The 14,945-nt window shown below is 45.4% G+C and overlaps 1 protein-coding gene across 2 annotated transcripts in view; it reads right to left on the bottom strand.

Moving 5' to 3' along the window:
- NCAPH2 (non-SMC condensin II complex subunit H2) overlaps window positions 1-14,945 on the bottom strand; it is a 153,802-nt gene that overhangs the window by 96,781 nt on the left and 42,076 nt on the right. For both annotated transcript variants that reach the window (XM_088444426.1, XM_088444419.1), the window contains exons 6-8: window positions 12,847-12,918; window positions 12,350-12,429; window positions 11,924-12,078 (exon numbers count right to left, since the gene is read on the bottom strand). In XM_088444426.1, coding sequence (XP_088300552.1) covers window positions 11,924-12,078; window positions 12,350-12,429; window positions 12,847-12,918 — 307 coding nt within the window. The remainder of the gene's footprint in view (window positions 1-11,923; window positions 12,079-12,349; window positions 12,430-12,846; window positions 12,919-14,945) is intronic.

A 14,945-nucleotide genomic window follows, 5' to 3' on the forward strand; every position in this document is an offset into this window, starting at 1 on the left:
TCATAGGATATAGCTGATAAATTGTTACATTTACAAATAACCTTAAATTTAGATATGACCCTGAAAAGGTCAGGTAGGACCCAGAGTTTTTAAACTGAGAGGTCCCTGGGACCCACATTTTTTTTTTTTTACCCAGCGCGATCACTGGTCATACGTAACTATCGAGCCAAGGTCTGCTTCTTAGCTGGCCACCCTAGTTTGTGAAAACCATATGATACAAAAAGAGCATCTGATTTTATAACAGTCTGTACGCTCCACATAGATACTAAGAGCACAAACTACATCCAGGGAGGCTTCACCTACAGAGGTCTGGAGACTGAAAAGCTGGAAAAATGTCTTAATTTACATGAAAACATGACACTACCTTAGGAAGGCAACCCTCCCTTGTACGAAGAACACCTCTATCCTGGTGAAAAATCAAAAATGGGGAGCAACAAGAAAGTGGTGACAAATCAGAGGCTCTGCGTGCAGAAGAGACAGCAAGGAGAAAAAGTGTATTCGCTGTCAACCACTTCAAGTCTACAGAGTCCAGAGGTTCAAATGGAGGAGTTTGTAGCCCCTTAAGAACCAAAGACAGATCCCACGGTGCTACCGGTGGGACAATAGTAGGCTGAACTCGCAGAAAAAAAAAGTCTAACATCTGGTAATGAAGCAATCTTTCTCTGGAACCAGACTGACAATGCAGAAATCCCAGGTGGTCTAACCTAGCCAGCCTGGAGAAGAGACAGTAAGGAGGAAACCCATAACACCTTAGTGTCATACTTTCTGTGGGAACAGAAGTAGATGCAGGCAGAGGCAGGCTTCCGTGCTCCAAGCATAGTTTGAATTCCACAGCTGGAGAAAACTTTGGCTCTTAAGATGGAAAATTCAAGAGCCACAACATCAAAGCCAGATGAGGTAAATCCGGATGCAGACAGGGACCCTGCGTCAGCAGATCCTGCCATAGAGGAAGAGGATACGGACTGTCTATGGATAGATTCTGTATGTCGGTGGACCAATGACGCCTGGGCCAAGCCAAAGCCCCTAGTATTACTGTTCTGCCTTCCTGCTTGAATTTCCTGAGAACTCTTGGGAGGATGGAAATTGGAGGTTAGAGATACCCCAAACTGGAATTCACATTTTACGACCAGTGCGTTCACGAATGCGGCGGATGGGTCTCTGGACCTGGACCCATACCTGGGGACCTTGTAGTTGTCACGTGATGCCATGAGGTCTATGTCTGGTAGACCCCATTTGTTCACCAAGAGCTGAAACACTCCCGGGTGGAGAGACCACTCTCCGGCGGAATCGGTATGTAATTCCAGCAGCTATTTAGTTGCCAGATGAAATACCAAAACAGCGGCAGCACAATAGGTCGAAATCCAGACTACAGAATGTAAGTACTCAAACCCTCCCCTCTCCCTACCCTAAAGATGCCCACACATCTGACCGATATTTCCGCGATCCTGCGACGCGATCGGAAATGCCAATCTGAGGTGGAAACGCCAGCCAACATCGATGGTCAGCGATCAGTCGCAGGATCGCTGAAATATTACATGTTAAATGTCCGATTTGACAATCACGATTATTTTTTGATCACCAATATGTTGGATTTCTGCGATCCCGTGATGCCGCATCACGGCAATCCACTGATAGATGGGCCCCATAACCCTCCCTTAGAGGTGCCCAACCTCCTCCCGTTAGTGCCTAAACCTAACCCCCCCCCTCCCCCTAAACCTCCCAGGGGGTGCCTAGCCCTAACCCTGCATCCCCACCGGAGGTCCCGGAGGCTAACCCTGCCCGCCCTCCACCTCCCGGCTACACACTAAGATACGCGGCTTACGGATTCAGTACGATTTACATGCGGCCGGCGGTTCAAATCCCGACAACAGCATCCCGGCAGCATTGAAAATTGTGATCGTCCCCAGGTAAGTATTCTCCAACCTATTCTGCCCCCTAACCCTCCCTTAGGGGTGCCTAACCCCAATCCCCGCCGCACAAAACTTAAGTTCCCCAGGAACCATAAACCCCCATCCCACCCCCCGGCTGTCCACGCCAGTCGCCTAGCTTACCTTTGGTCAGTAAGCCGGGTGTTGGGCTCCCGGCGTAAGGAAAATGACAGGCGTTGGGATTTGGACACTTGTCATTTAACCCTTGCCGGGATTATACAGTCGGGAAGCCGGTGGTCGGGATTCCGTCCATCGGCTTCCCGACTCTTTCCCCCGGCTTACCTTTGTTCGGTAAACCCGGGTGTCGGGATTTAGTAGTGAGGCTAATGACAGGCGTTGGGATTTCAACACCTATCTTTAGTGCCATGTCGGGATATCAGCCCACCGGTATACTGACTCTCCGGCGTGTATGTCCTGACGACTTAGAAAGTCTGCTTTCCAACTGAGGACTCCCGGTATGAATACTGCAGAGATAGCCGGAAGTTGACATGCCCAAATCAGAACCTTTGTCACTTCCTCATGGCTGCATGACAGTGTGCCTCCCTGATGATTGACATAGGCCACTGTAGTCACGTTGTCGGACTGGATCTGGACAGTCTTGCCCTGGAGCAGTTCCTGTGTCATAAGTGCTTTGTATACTGCTCGCAGTTCCAGAATGTTGTTTCTTTGCAGATGACTTTCCTAATTGGTCATTACACCTTTCAGGGAAGATGGACAAGTCACTGCCCCCCATCTGCAAATACGGGTGTCTGGTTAGAAGCTCCCAATTTGGAAACCAGAATGGGAGCCCTTTGTCCAGATGATCCTTTTTCAGCCACCACAGGAGGGAGAGAAGCCTCTGGAGTGAGAAGATCCTGGGATCTTATTAGCTGATAAGGTCCGATCCACCAGGAGAGAATTAACCTTTGCAGAGGCCTGGAATGAAACTGAGCACACCCCAGCATGTTGAAGGTGGATACCATTGATCCCAGGATCTGCATCACCGATATAATGGATACCCTTCGTTTGCGTAGCAGTTTGCATATTCGCAATGATATGGCCGCAATCGTGTCCTCTGGTACAAACACCCTTTGTACCTGAGAAACCAGAAGTGCTCCCAAGTGCTCTGCTGTGTTGAAGAGAGAGGATTTCTTCCAATTGATGATCCAGCCATGCTTTTGCAGGCTATGGTCAGTTAAAGATGGTGTTGTAAAACAACTGGAGTTTGTGCCAATATCAGAAGATCATCCAGATATGGTAGTATTCGGATTCCCTGAAGCCTGAGACAGGCCATCATGACTGCCGTTATCTTGGCAAATACCCAGGGAGTCGTTGATAGGCCAAAGGTCAGTGCCTGAAATTGGTAATGTTGTAGGAATAGCAAACCGTAAGAATTGTTTGTGGAGTGGCGTAGTAGGAACATGCAGATGGGAATCCTGAATGTCCAGGGAAACCATAGAATCCCCAGGCTCCAATGCCAAAATAATTGACTGGAAAATGTCCATACACAACTTGAGTAATGGATAAACCTGTTGAGGGTTTTTAGTTTTATAATAGGGCGATGAGACCCATTTGGTTTCTGAACCAAAAATAGATTGGAATAATAACCTCTTCCTTGCTGCAACACAGGAACCGGGATTATTACTACTGCCTGCAGCAGGGAGTGAATGGCCTCCTGAAGGGCCAAGGCCTTGACCGCACCTGAAGGCGGTTCTCTGCAAAAAAACTTCTGGGGAGGATGGATCCGGAAATTGATGGCATTCCCCAGAGACATCACTTCTCGGACCCAGGCATCTGTTGCTTGATGAAAGTAATCCGCAAACAGAAGAAGTCGGCCTCCCACCCTGGGATTCCCCAGGAGGCCCGCCCCATCAAGACGAGGGTTTGTCGTCCTGCATAGAAGCTGGACGTCTGGCCAGCCCAGACCTCAGTTTATCGCCTGGATGTCCTGCGAAAACTAGATGGCTTGGAGGAGGATTGTTCCTTTGCTCATCCCTGAAGACGAAAGGACTGAAAAGAAAACTGCCTAGATTTTATTGTACCAGTAGATGGCAGACCTGTAGACTTTGAAGCCGCCAGAGTAGCTATTATCTTATCCAACTCTGCTCCAAAATGTATATTTCCATAGAAAGGTAAGGTTTCTAGAACCTTCTTTGATCCTGTATAGGCTTTCCAGGATTTTAACCAAAAGGACGCCACTACCGAAGCTATGGACAGACGGTCCTCCTCTCCGGAGCTAGACACTGGAGAAGAACCCAGCGCATCATCAGATTCCCCTGATGATGCGTCTGAATCCATATGCTGAACGGACCGACAAAAAGCTAACTTTCACTGAGGCGCCTTAGTAACAGCTAACAGTCATACTCTGACTTGAGAGGGCATAAGCATCCATCCAGGATGGATGTATAGGAGGTGCAAACATAGCATGCAATGGATACCCCAAACAAGGAGGCAGTATGGGAGTAGCCATATGATCCACAAACTGCTTTATAACCAGAGATGAGGACGACACCCGGGGACTGGTATACTAGACTGGTGAGGTGGTTCTTTATAAAGGATGGTTTGTGTGCTCTCTGTTACAAAGTCCTGAGAGGACAAGCCCGCCAAAAAGGCTTTACATGAAACACACACAAGGCCCCACCCCCCTCCTGATTCACTTTACTTTTTGGAAAGATCAATTATAAAAGGCAACAATGCAAATTATATATATATATATATATATATATATATATATATATATACACACACACACACATACATACACACACACACACACACACATTATACATATATATTATACATACATATACACACACAGTCAGGTGCATAAATATTGGGACTGACAGTATTTTCATATTTTGGCCTCTATTCACCACCACAATGGCTTTGAAATGAAAAAAACAAGATGTGCTTTAACTGCAGACTTTCAGATTTAATTTGAGGGTAATTACATCCAAATCAGGTGAACGGTGTAGGAATTACAACGGTTTCTATATGTGCCTCCCACTTTTTAAGGGGCCAAAAGTAATGGGACAAACTAAACAATCCTAAATCTAACTTTCACTTTTTAATACTTTGTTGCAAATCCTTTGCAGGCAATTACAGCCTGAAGTCTGAAACGCACAGACATCACCAGACGCTGGGTTTCATCCCTGGTGATGCTCTGCCAGGCCTCTACTGCAAATGTCTTCAGTTCCTGCTTGTTCTTGGGGCATTTTCCCTTCAGTTTCGTCTTCATCAAGTGAAATGCATGCTCAATCGGATTCAGGTAAGGGGATTGACTTGGTCATTGCATAACATTCCACTTTTTAGCCTTAAAAAACTCTTTGGTTGCTATTGCATTATGCTTCGGGTCATTGTCCATCTGCACTGTGAAGCGCCGTCCAATGAGTTCTGAAGCATTTGACTGAATATGAGCATATAATATTGCCCGAAACACTTCAGAATTCATTCTGCTGCTTTTGTCAGCAGTCACATCAATAAATACAAGGGAACCAGTTCCATTGGCAGCCATACATAGCCACGCCAAGACACTACCACCACCATGCTTCACTGATTAGGTGATATGTTTTGGATCATGAGCAGTTCCTTTCCTTCTCCATACTCTTCTCTTCCCATCACTCTGGTACAAGTTGATCTTTGTCTCATCTGTCCATAGGATGTGGTTCCAGAACTGTAATGGCTTTTTTAGATGTTGTTTGGAAAACTCTAATCTGGTCTTCCGGTTTTTGAGGCTCACCAATGGTTTACATCTTGTGGTGACCCCTCTATATTCACTCTTGGAGAGTGTTCTTGATTTGGCCAACTGTTGTGAAGGGGTTTTTCTTCTTCACCAGGGAAATAATTCTTCTGTCATCCACCACAGTTGTTTTCCGTGGTCTTCCGGGTCTTTTGGTGTTGCTGAGCTCTCCGATGCGTTCTTTTTTAAGAATGTTCCAAACAGTTGATTCGGCCTCTTCCAGAAGCTTCCAGGGAACAGCTGACAATTATCTCCCATGTTAAGGAGACCACTTCCTATTTGGGAGAGGCCGCGTTGGATGCTGGTATTCTATCCTCTGTGCCACGACTGAGACCACTGATGCTTTACAGAGCACTTTGGTTAAGGGACTGGAAACCAGATGCAGGGTCCAAAAAAGCCCTGGAATCCCTTCAGTTTACTGGATACATTGTTTGGCACTGAACTGGACTAGATTTTTGCCACGATGGCAGCCTCTAAAACGGCTTGTCTACTTTCAGCATATAATCCCAGACCTCGGAGGTTGTGCTTTCGAACCTTTTCCGGCCACAAGGAAAAGCAAGAAGGTCAGTCTTCCTGTAGAACCAGTTCTCGGAGGAAACCACAATCCAAGAAACCCTGGCCAAACAGAAGTCCGGCTTCCGTCACAGAGGATAAACCTGCGGCCTGATGGGGCGGAACTCCCCCTTGGGGATCCCAGGGTTGGAGGCCGACTTCTTCAGTTTTCGAACACTTCATCTCACAACAACAGATACCTGGGTTCGGGAGGTGGTCTCTCAGTGGTACGCGCTTGCTTTCTGGAGAAGTCACCCGCAAATGGTTTTTTTGCACAACTCCGGTAGAGGAGTCTGCGAAGGCCTTCTCCCTCCCGCAGGCCATTCACACTCTGCTGGTCTGGGGTAATAATTCGGGTTCCAGTGAATCAACTAGGAAAGGGTTATTATTCCAACTTATTTTTGATCCAAAAACCCAATAAGTCTCACAGGCCTATTCTGAATCTAAAGGGCCTCACATTTATCCGGGTGCCCAGATTTCGTATGGAAACCCTTCGGTCAATTGTGTTGGCAATGGAACCGGGGAATTTTATGGTGCCATTGGACATTCAGGATGCATATCTACCTACAAGTGCCAATTACACCGTTCCACCAACGGTTTCTGAGGTTTGCGGTGCTGCAGGAACATTTCCGATTTCAGGCGCTGCCTTTTGGTTTGTCAACAGCCCCTCAGGAGTTTACCAAAATTATGGCGGTAATGACGGCCTGCCTCAGGCACCAGGGAGTCAGGATACTGCCATACCTGGACAATCTTCTGATATTGGCGCAATCGCCACAAGTGTTGCAACTTCATCTCAGACTGATGATTGCCTGTATACACAGACACGGCTGGATTATAAATTGGAAGAAGTCATCGCTTCTTCCAGTACAACAGATGGTGCATTTAGGGGCACACTTGGATTCTCTGGCACAGGGGATATATCTGCCGGGGACGACAAGATTGTGAAGAAACCTGTGCAACTGAAGGGCCACAATCAGTCGGTATCTGTTCACTCAGCAATGCAGGTTCTGGGATCCATTGTGTCCACCTTCGACATGGTGGAATATGCTCAATTCCACTCCAGACCATAGTAGAGGTTAATCCTCTCGCACTGAAACAGTGAGTACCACTCAATAAAGTCAGACTATCCATCTCTCACCAGAGGTACGACTGACCCGGTCATGGTGGTTACAGACGTTTTGTTTCAAAAGGGGTCACCCATTCTGGATTCCAGATTGGGTACTCCTCACTAGCGATGACAGCCTCCGCGAATGGGGCGCAGTGACGGGTCGACACACATTTCAGGGAAACTGGACGACCAGGGAAGGTCTCCTGCCCATAAATGTCCTGGAACTAAAGGCAGTATTTCTAGTGCTCGTTCAGGCACAGAAGGTACTAAAGGGCAGGTCTGTCCAGGTACACAGTCAGACAATGCCACCGCAGTAGCCTATCTCAACCACCAGGGAGGCACGTGGAGACAGGCTGACATGGCGGAAGTATTAAACAAACATTCTGGTCTGGGCAGAATGTCATCTTCCAGCAATCTCGGCAGTGTTCATACCAGGAGTCCTTAATTCGGAAGCGGACTTCCCAAGTCGGCAGGACATACACGCCGGAGAGTGGGCTCTTCATACCCAAGTATGTCAGAGCCTAGTGGACAGATGGGGGCTTCCAGAGGTAGATCTCAGTTTCAGGTCACAACCACAGGGTCCCCAGGTACGGGTCCAGAACCAGAGATCATTCAGCAGAGTTTGTGGACGCTCTAGCAGTGAAGTGGAACTTCAGGTCTGGTGTATCAGTTTCCTCAGTTTTCCCTTCTTCCAAGGGTCATCAGGAAATTCAAGCAGAAGGGCGGGACAGTAATACTGATCCGCCCTCCTGCTTGGCCCAGACACCATTGGTTCATCGACATTCAGAGTCTCTCCATAGACACTCCGTGGCCTCTTCCTCTAAGGCCAGACCTGTTGATACAGGGTCCCTGCCTGTATCCAGACCTCCCTCGTCTGTTTTTGACGGCGTGGCTCAAGACTTCCGTCCTGAGAGCCAAAAGGTTTTTTTCCCACTTCTGTAATTCAGACGATGCACGGAAACCTTCATTACAGAATTTGGCACTCGTATTTTCAGTGGTGTAAATAGACAATATGATCTCCTGATGTTTAGGGTCTCTCGAGTGCTTTCTATTCTTCAGGCTGGATTAGATTGGGGGCTCCGTCTGGCCACCCCGTGGGTTCCCTGTATTGAAACATTGAAATGTAGCAATGAGAACAAACAAGGTATCTGCTAAAATACCATGGGTTAACAAATACACTACCCATAGCATTCAAGCTAATAGGAGAGCCGCCTATAACTACTACCGATAAGAGACTTGCCTCAGTTATATAATCGCAGTGATCACGCTGAGCAAGCAAAAATGTGGGTCCTAGGGACCACTAATTTTAAGAGATTTGAGTCCTGGTCCACAGTTTCTGAGTCCCATCACAAGTTATGCCTCACTGGATGTAGCGTGTAAAAACACGCTACAGCACATGTTTTGCACTGAGTGACATGGAGAGGGGAACGGGGGGGCACAGAGGTGGGAGGGCAGAGTACACAGGAGAGCAGAAGGGATACAGACATGGGGAAAGGGGAACAGGGAGCACATGGTGAGTGTACAATATATTGAATACCTTTTTTTTTCACAGCATTTGCTATAATAAACATGGTAGCTGTGTAACAAAACAATACACCACAGCCTGCCCCATCAGTATTATAACAATAGGATACAAGGGTCTGCTTACTTAGAATATAACAAAACAAAAAAAAAAAATAAAAAAAAAAAAAGACACCACAGCCTCTCCCACCTCCACTATAATAACAGGATTCCAGGGTATGCGCACACAGCGTGTCTTGTGGGACCTGCTCATTTTAAAAACTCCCTCACCTCCTGTATCGTGTAAAAACACACTATAGCGCATATTTCGCAATCACTGTAATGGTAGACTTATGGAAAGTTATACTAAGGAATCTAACTTGAGGGATCAATTAATTATGACATAACTTGATGCATAAAGCAGGATTTTACTGATGTTTAGGTTGTTTAACCTGTAGCTCTAGGATAGTGGGCGATTCCTTTAGCCACCCCATCTCTGGCAAAAAATCTACTTTTAATTATCCCTTGACACATACATCCAAAATTCGTAATTTATCTGTTATCCTGCTTTTGCAGTTTGAATTATGTAGGGAACACTGAGCGCCAATTCAAAGAGTGTATGACGCTACACCGGTCTGCAAGTAGATCAGCACTACAAACTGGGCATAGCGAACAACCGGTGGGCAGACAGTTATTTTCAGAGTATTTGCCAAAACACAAACTGCTAGCTAACATCAGAGGAGGCAATCAAGGGAAGAAATTACTCGAATACAGATGGCTTTTCATGTGGACACACTAGTGCCCAGGGTTTTAAATAAGAATCTGGGATTACACAGATTTAATAATTAATCTTTAAATTGTTGGTTAGGTTTCATACTAGTGGTGATCTATAAATCTATATCTGCAAACAGTTAAGTTACGATATAACAAAGCCCATTATAGATTGCTGCATACAAACTTCTTGTCTGTTAGTTTATATTTTTAATCAATTTGGCTTTAATTAGGTATGTGACATGTACGCTTCAGATCACGTTTTGTCTCCATGTATACTGTACACATTGCCTAGATCGGCTCAGCGGGCAGTAACAGCCAGATGACGTAATTGACATCACGCTGCAGTGTTCTCTGCAGGACGTGTCTTTGTGGGCGCTCGGAAGGTGTGTTCGTCTAGCTGACCTGGATCAGGTAATTCCTGGGTTTTTTGTACATTGTGTATATATGTGGTATGTTATATATGCTCAGTTTCCCTGATGACGGGGTTAAATCTGAAATGTTAGACCAAAAAAGCATTTTAAACTTATTTGCAAGTCTCCGAGTATCGACAAATTTCGCTGTACATGCGGTGTAACGTCACCCAGTGGAGGGTACCGGAGCAATTACCACCTGCAATCATGGATGAGTGGCGGATACCGTATATACTCGAGTATAAGTCGACCCGAATATAAGCCAAGGTACCTAATTTTACCACAAGAAACTGTGAAAACGTATTAACTCGAGTATAAGCCTAGGGTGGGAAACGCAGCAGCTACTGGTGGTAATCCCTCCCCCGGTAGTGCCCCCAGTAGCAATTCCCCCCCTGGTACTGCCCCCAGTAGTAGCCGCCCCAGTAGAGAGAATTAAAAAAAAAAAAAACACTTACCTGAAACCTCGCTCCTGGTCCCGATGCTGCTACTGGCTCCTCTGGCCGCTTTGCATTATGGGAGAGAAGTCTCTCCCATTACCCACTGTGGGAGCCAGAATATGGCTCCCACAGTGGGAGCAGCAGCAGCCAATGAGAGTCTGACAGACTCTCATCGGCTGCTGATTACAGCAAACACACAGCTGCCAGCTCCAGCGGCTGTGTTTTTGGAACTCCATCCGGTCAGCGCTACACACGGTGCAGTTGTGTCACAGAGACACAGTCTGCACCGCAGGCCGCATGGTACGCTACTCATCTGCGTACCATGCGGGCATGACTCGAGTATAAGCCGAGGGGGGGCTTTTTCAGCAAAAAAATTTGCTGAAAAACTCGGCTTATACTCGAGTAGATACGGTATATATATTTATTGTGAAAAAGGACTATAAATCTGAAACAAGTAAAGCGGGTGATGCTGTGCTAATCTTGAGGACTGCAGAGGAGGTATCCATCACTGTGACCAGGAGGGCACCTGGCTGGTTTCCGGGACCTGAGGGGATATTAACATCATTTACAGCCCCTGGTGAGAAGTGTGGATCCTAGAAGCAAGTTGCCTGTAAGTTCACCTGATGGGTGATTTGATTTGCTGTTTTATATGAAATGTGAATGTATTGTATAAATAAAACCTTTTAAATATATAGGTGTTGCACTACTATTGTTCTTTTCTATTCACATGAGCAATAACCACACGATAAAAAAGGAACTAAGGGATTATTACAATTTGCGAAAAAGATTACAGAAAAACTATAAAAGGATTTTTTAAAGTGTGAGTTAATTTTTATATTGACTGCAGTGTGGACTTTGAATCTCTCTCACTACTTGGTGTGTTGTAACAAGGATTGAAAAAACTTACCTTATACAATTTGTCTTCATTGATTGTACTATGTATAACTGATAAGCGCTCATTGGGATATACAATTGTATATTTGTATGTTATTTTTGGGAGTATTGGTGAAAAATTCCTAGTATATCCTATAGCTGCTATTCAAAGCTGTTTTATGCGCAAGTAGGTGGATCTGTATAATACATGATCTCATCAGCACAATGTTGACAGTTAACATTCTGCAAATGCCTACATCTTAACATACAAACAAGGAAAGTCACCAGTAGATCACCAGGGGAGGTTTTTTTGACACTCTAATCATGTTGATATTTCATCAGTGTATATACCATACCCCATATCATAATAGGACTGTCTGGATTTGCATTTTCTGGTCCTTTCAAGGCTGGAAGTTCTTACTATGCAAGTGTGTTTCTGATTCATTCTACATATTTAGTATGAACTCTTTTTGCCACTACATGGAGGTCAGGGTCCAGGACTGACCATAGGAAAAATGGCATGCATGATTGGGGGAAATCTGTTATTAAGAGGCAGTGCTCAATGAGGTGCTAGAAAAGGTTACAGACAGAAAAGAGAAAAGAATTGTAGTATTTTTTTTAACCTGGACAAAGGCTGGCGTCCTCCATCCTTTGTATATTTTGAGGAAATTGCGTTGGCGACATCATTGCCAGTTCTAACATGAAGGCACCACCTGCATGAGGGGTACAGGTGTTCATACGGAAATCCTTCCTGCTGGCCAAGACTTCTCCTTTTCGGCTGTAAAAGGTGTCAAGTCATATTTTAAATGCTAGGCTAGAACCCAAAGCCAAGTACTTTTGAGCATCGCTCCTGCTTTTCTTTGCATTATAAATGACCACATGCATATGAACAGTTTTTTTTTTGTTTGTTTTTTTGGAGGGGAGGGGGTGTTCAAATAAAAACAAAGCATAATGATTAAATGTTAAGTAAAACTACATGGAAACAGTTAATTATTCTAATTAAGAAACTAAAGAAGTTGTTCAGTAAGCAAAACCGAAAATTCACTCACCTGCATAGAGGGTTATTTTTCTTTTCTACCTCCTCCGGAGGAACTAGTGCCATTGGTGTAAGGGGAACAATGTTGACCAGCTTTTGGATATAAACCACATAAGTATTGGGACAGTTACACAAAACACATAGTTCTAGATACAGTATAATGGAAAAATTAGAAAAGAATTTAGCATAAAGTTATTTTCGCCAGTCAAGTTAGGAAGATTAACACTTGAGTTATGGAGGCACAGCTGAAGTTTGGGCACATTAAAATTCACTACAGAAAAAGTTTAAACAACCAACACTAGGGAACAAAAAAAAAAAAAAAAAAAAATCAAGAGTCTAAAGATTGGGAGTGCAGTATCTCTAGAGGCTCCCAGAAGGATGACAAATAGAAAATAAATAAAATAAATCGTGTCTAGGTAGTATTTGTGGAGAGAAGGATCAGATAGCAGAAACACATGATAAATGGGAGTATCCGGTGCAGACATTATAAAATGGAAAATGATGGCATACGTTTGGATTTTGGTCCTTTTTCATGTCCACATTAGTTTTCTTGGGATCACTTATATCATCTAAACTCAGAAACTAAAAACAAACAGAAGTTAACCCAAGATGAGATACAGAGGACACATTACATTGCTAAAAAAATTTACAGTTCCATTACTAGAACAGTGTGAGCTAGCAAACAGCAGTTAAATATAAACTTCATTTTTCTTTAAATTGTCTAGCTAACTAAAGTTTTCAACATAGGATTACTAGTATACTTTAAACTTCATGTTCACAAGAAAGTCTACAGAAATAGATTCAAGTACCTAAGATAAAATAAGATTATCCTTCAGTGGTAGGACAAGCTAGATAATGAAAGACGTTAAAAAAAAAAAAAAAGTAGGATTTGTGTGTTTACCGGTTAAATCCGCTCTTCGATTCTGGAGACATAGGCTTGACGCTGGTAAGTAGGAGTCTGGGCACCAGATAACTTACCTTTCCCAGCAGCCCAGGCTCCCTCTCCCCAATTACCCACCCCCAGGCAGCCAAGGCAAGGAGAGAGAAGGAGAAGACAGACCAGCCCAAAACACACACAGAAGATGCAGACAAGGAATCTGAAGCAGATCAAAGCCCCGCAGGCCAGGCGCATCAGGGTGGGTGCTGTGTCCCCTATGGAATCGAAGAAAAGGATTTAACAGGTAAGCACATAAATCTCCTTTTCTTCCTCCTCCACAGGGGACAAAGGCTTGATATTCCAAAAGCTAAATGCCCTAAGAGAGGGGATGCTCCTGAGTTTCGCTGAGAACCCTTTGCCCCAAAAGCTGCATACGCGGAGGCAAGCGTGTCGAAGGTATAATATTTTAGAAAAACGTATGGGCAGAGGACAACTTTACAAAGCTGCTCCACAGAGGCGCCACATCGAGCTGCCTAAGAAATCCCCACCTACCGGGTCGAAAGAGCTGTCACCACGGGCAGGGCCAAAAGACCCTCCGCAGAATAAACCTGGCGGATAGTCAAAGTCATCTGGCCAAAGTCTGCTTGGTAGCTGGCCAACCCAGTTTGTGAAGGTCATACAGGACAGAGTACCTCTCTTGACCTGTCCACATAAATTCGGATAGCCCTCAATATCCAAAGACGCTTCCTCCAGTGAGGAATCCTGAACCTGGAATACCACCTTAGGAAGATAGGAAGATTCCGGGGGGGGGGGGGGGGGGGGGGGAATCCACCAGAAGAAATCCCGGATAGCTGGAGCATGAGGCAGTACCTCGGCAGCTTGTGATTGTGCAGAGACCTCATCATGTTGATGTCCAGCAAGCACCAGTGAAGGACCAGGAGCCAAAAGACATCTAGATGTATAGTCTACTCACACGAGTGACGTCCTGGCAGCTTAAGAAGAGACACTGCCCAGTGAAAAATTCGACTGACCTTCATGGCACCGCGACTGTCGCCCTGATGGTTTATGTAGGCGCAAGCTGTCACGTGTCGAACTGCATCTAGACCGGACGACGCTGGAAGAGTGGCAGAGAGCTTAGACTGTTCATCAGTAGCCTGCTCTCTTGAGCTGTCCACCGACCCTGAAAACTCTGATACCAAGTTACCGCGCCCCACCCCTGAAGACTTAGGTCAGTGATGAGAAGGACCTAGTCTGGAAACCAAAAGGGACAGCTCCTGTCCAGGTGTGACCTTTGGAGTCACCACAAGAGTAAGTGATTGACCCCTTGAGAGAGGATGATAGTCTGTGACCCAAGCTGCAGATGAGACTTGATCCACTGGGCCAAAATCTGGGCATAGTCCACCATGTTGAAGGTGGAGACAAGAGAGCCCAGGATCTACATGCAAAAGTACATTCGGTGGGGACGTAAAAAAAACAAACAAACATATTTTGCCCTTTAAGTCCAATAGTGTGTGTGCAGGAAAGACCACCAGATGAACTGTGGAATCCAGCAAGGCTCCAAAATGTAACATCTCCTGAGACAGGGATGATTTTCTCCAATTACTCATCTACCCATGGAACTGGAGAAGATCCACTGAGGACATCCGGTGACTGGACCTGGATAAAGTCGTCCAGATAAGGCAGAATTGTAACCCCCTGCTTCGAAGACAAGCCACCATGACAGCCATTACCT

This window comes from Taudactylus pleione, unplaced genomic scaffold (genome assembly GCF_031769625.1).
Source record: "Taudactylus pleione unplaced genomic scaffold, aTauple2 ptg000019l, whole genome shotgun sequence".
NCBI lineage: Eukaryota > Metazoa > Chordata > Amphibia > Anura > Myobatrachidae > Taudactylus > Taudactylus pleione.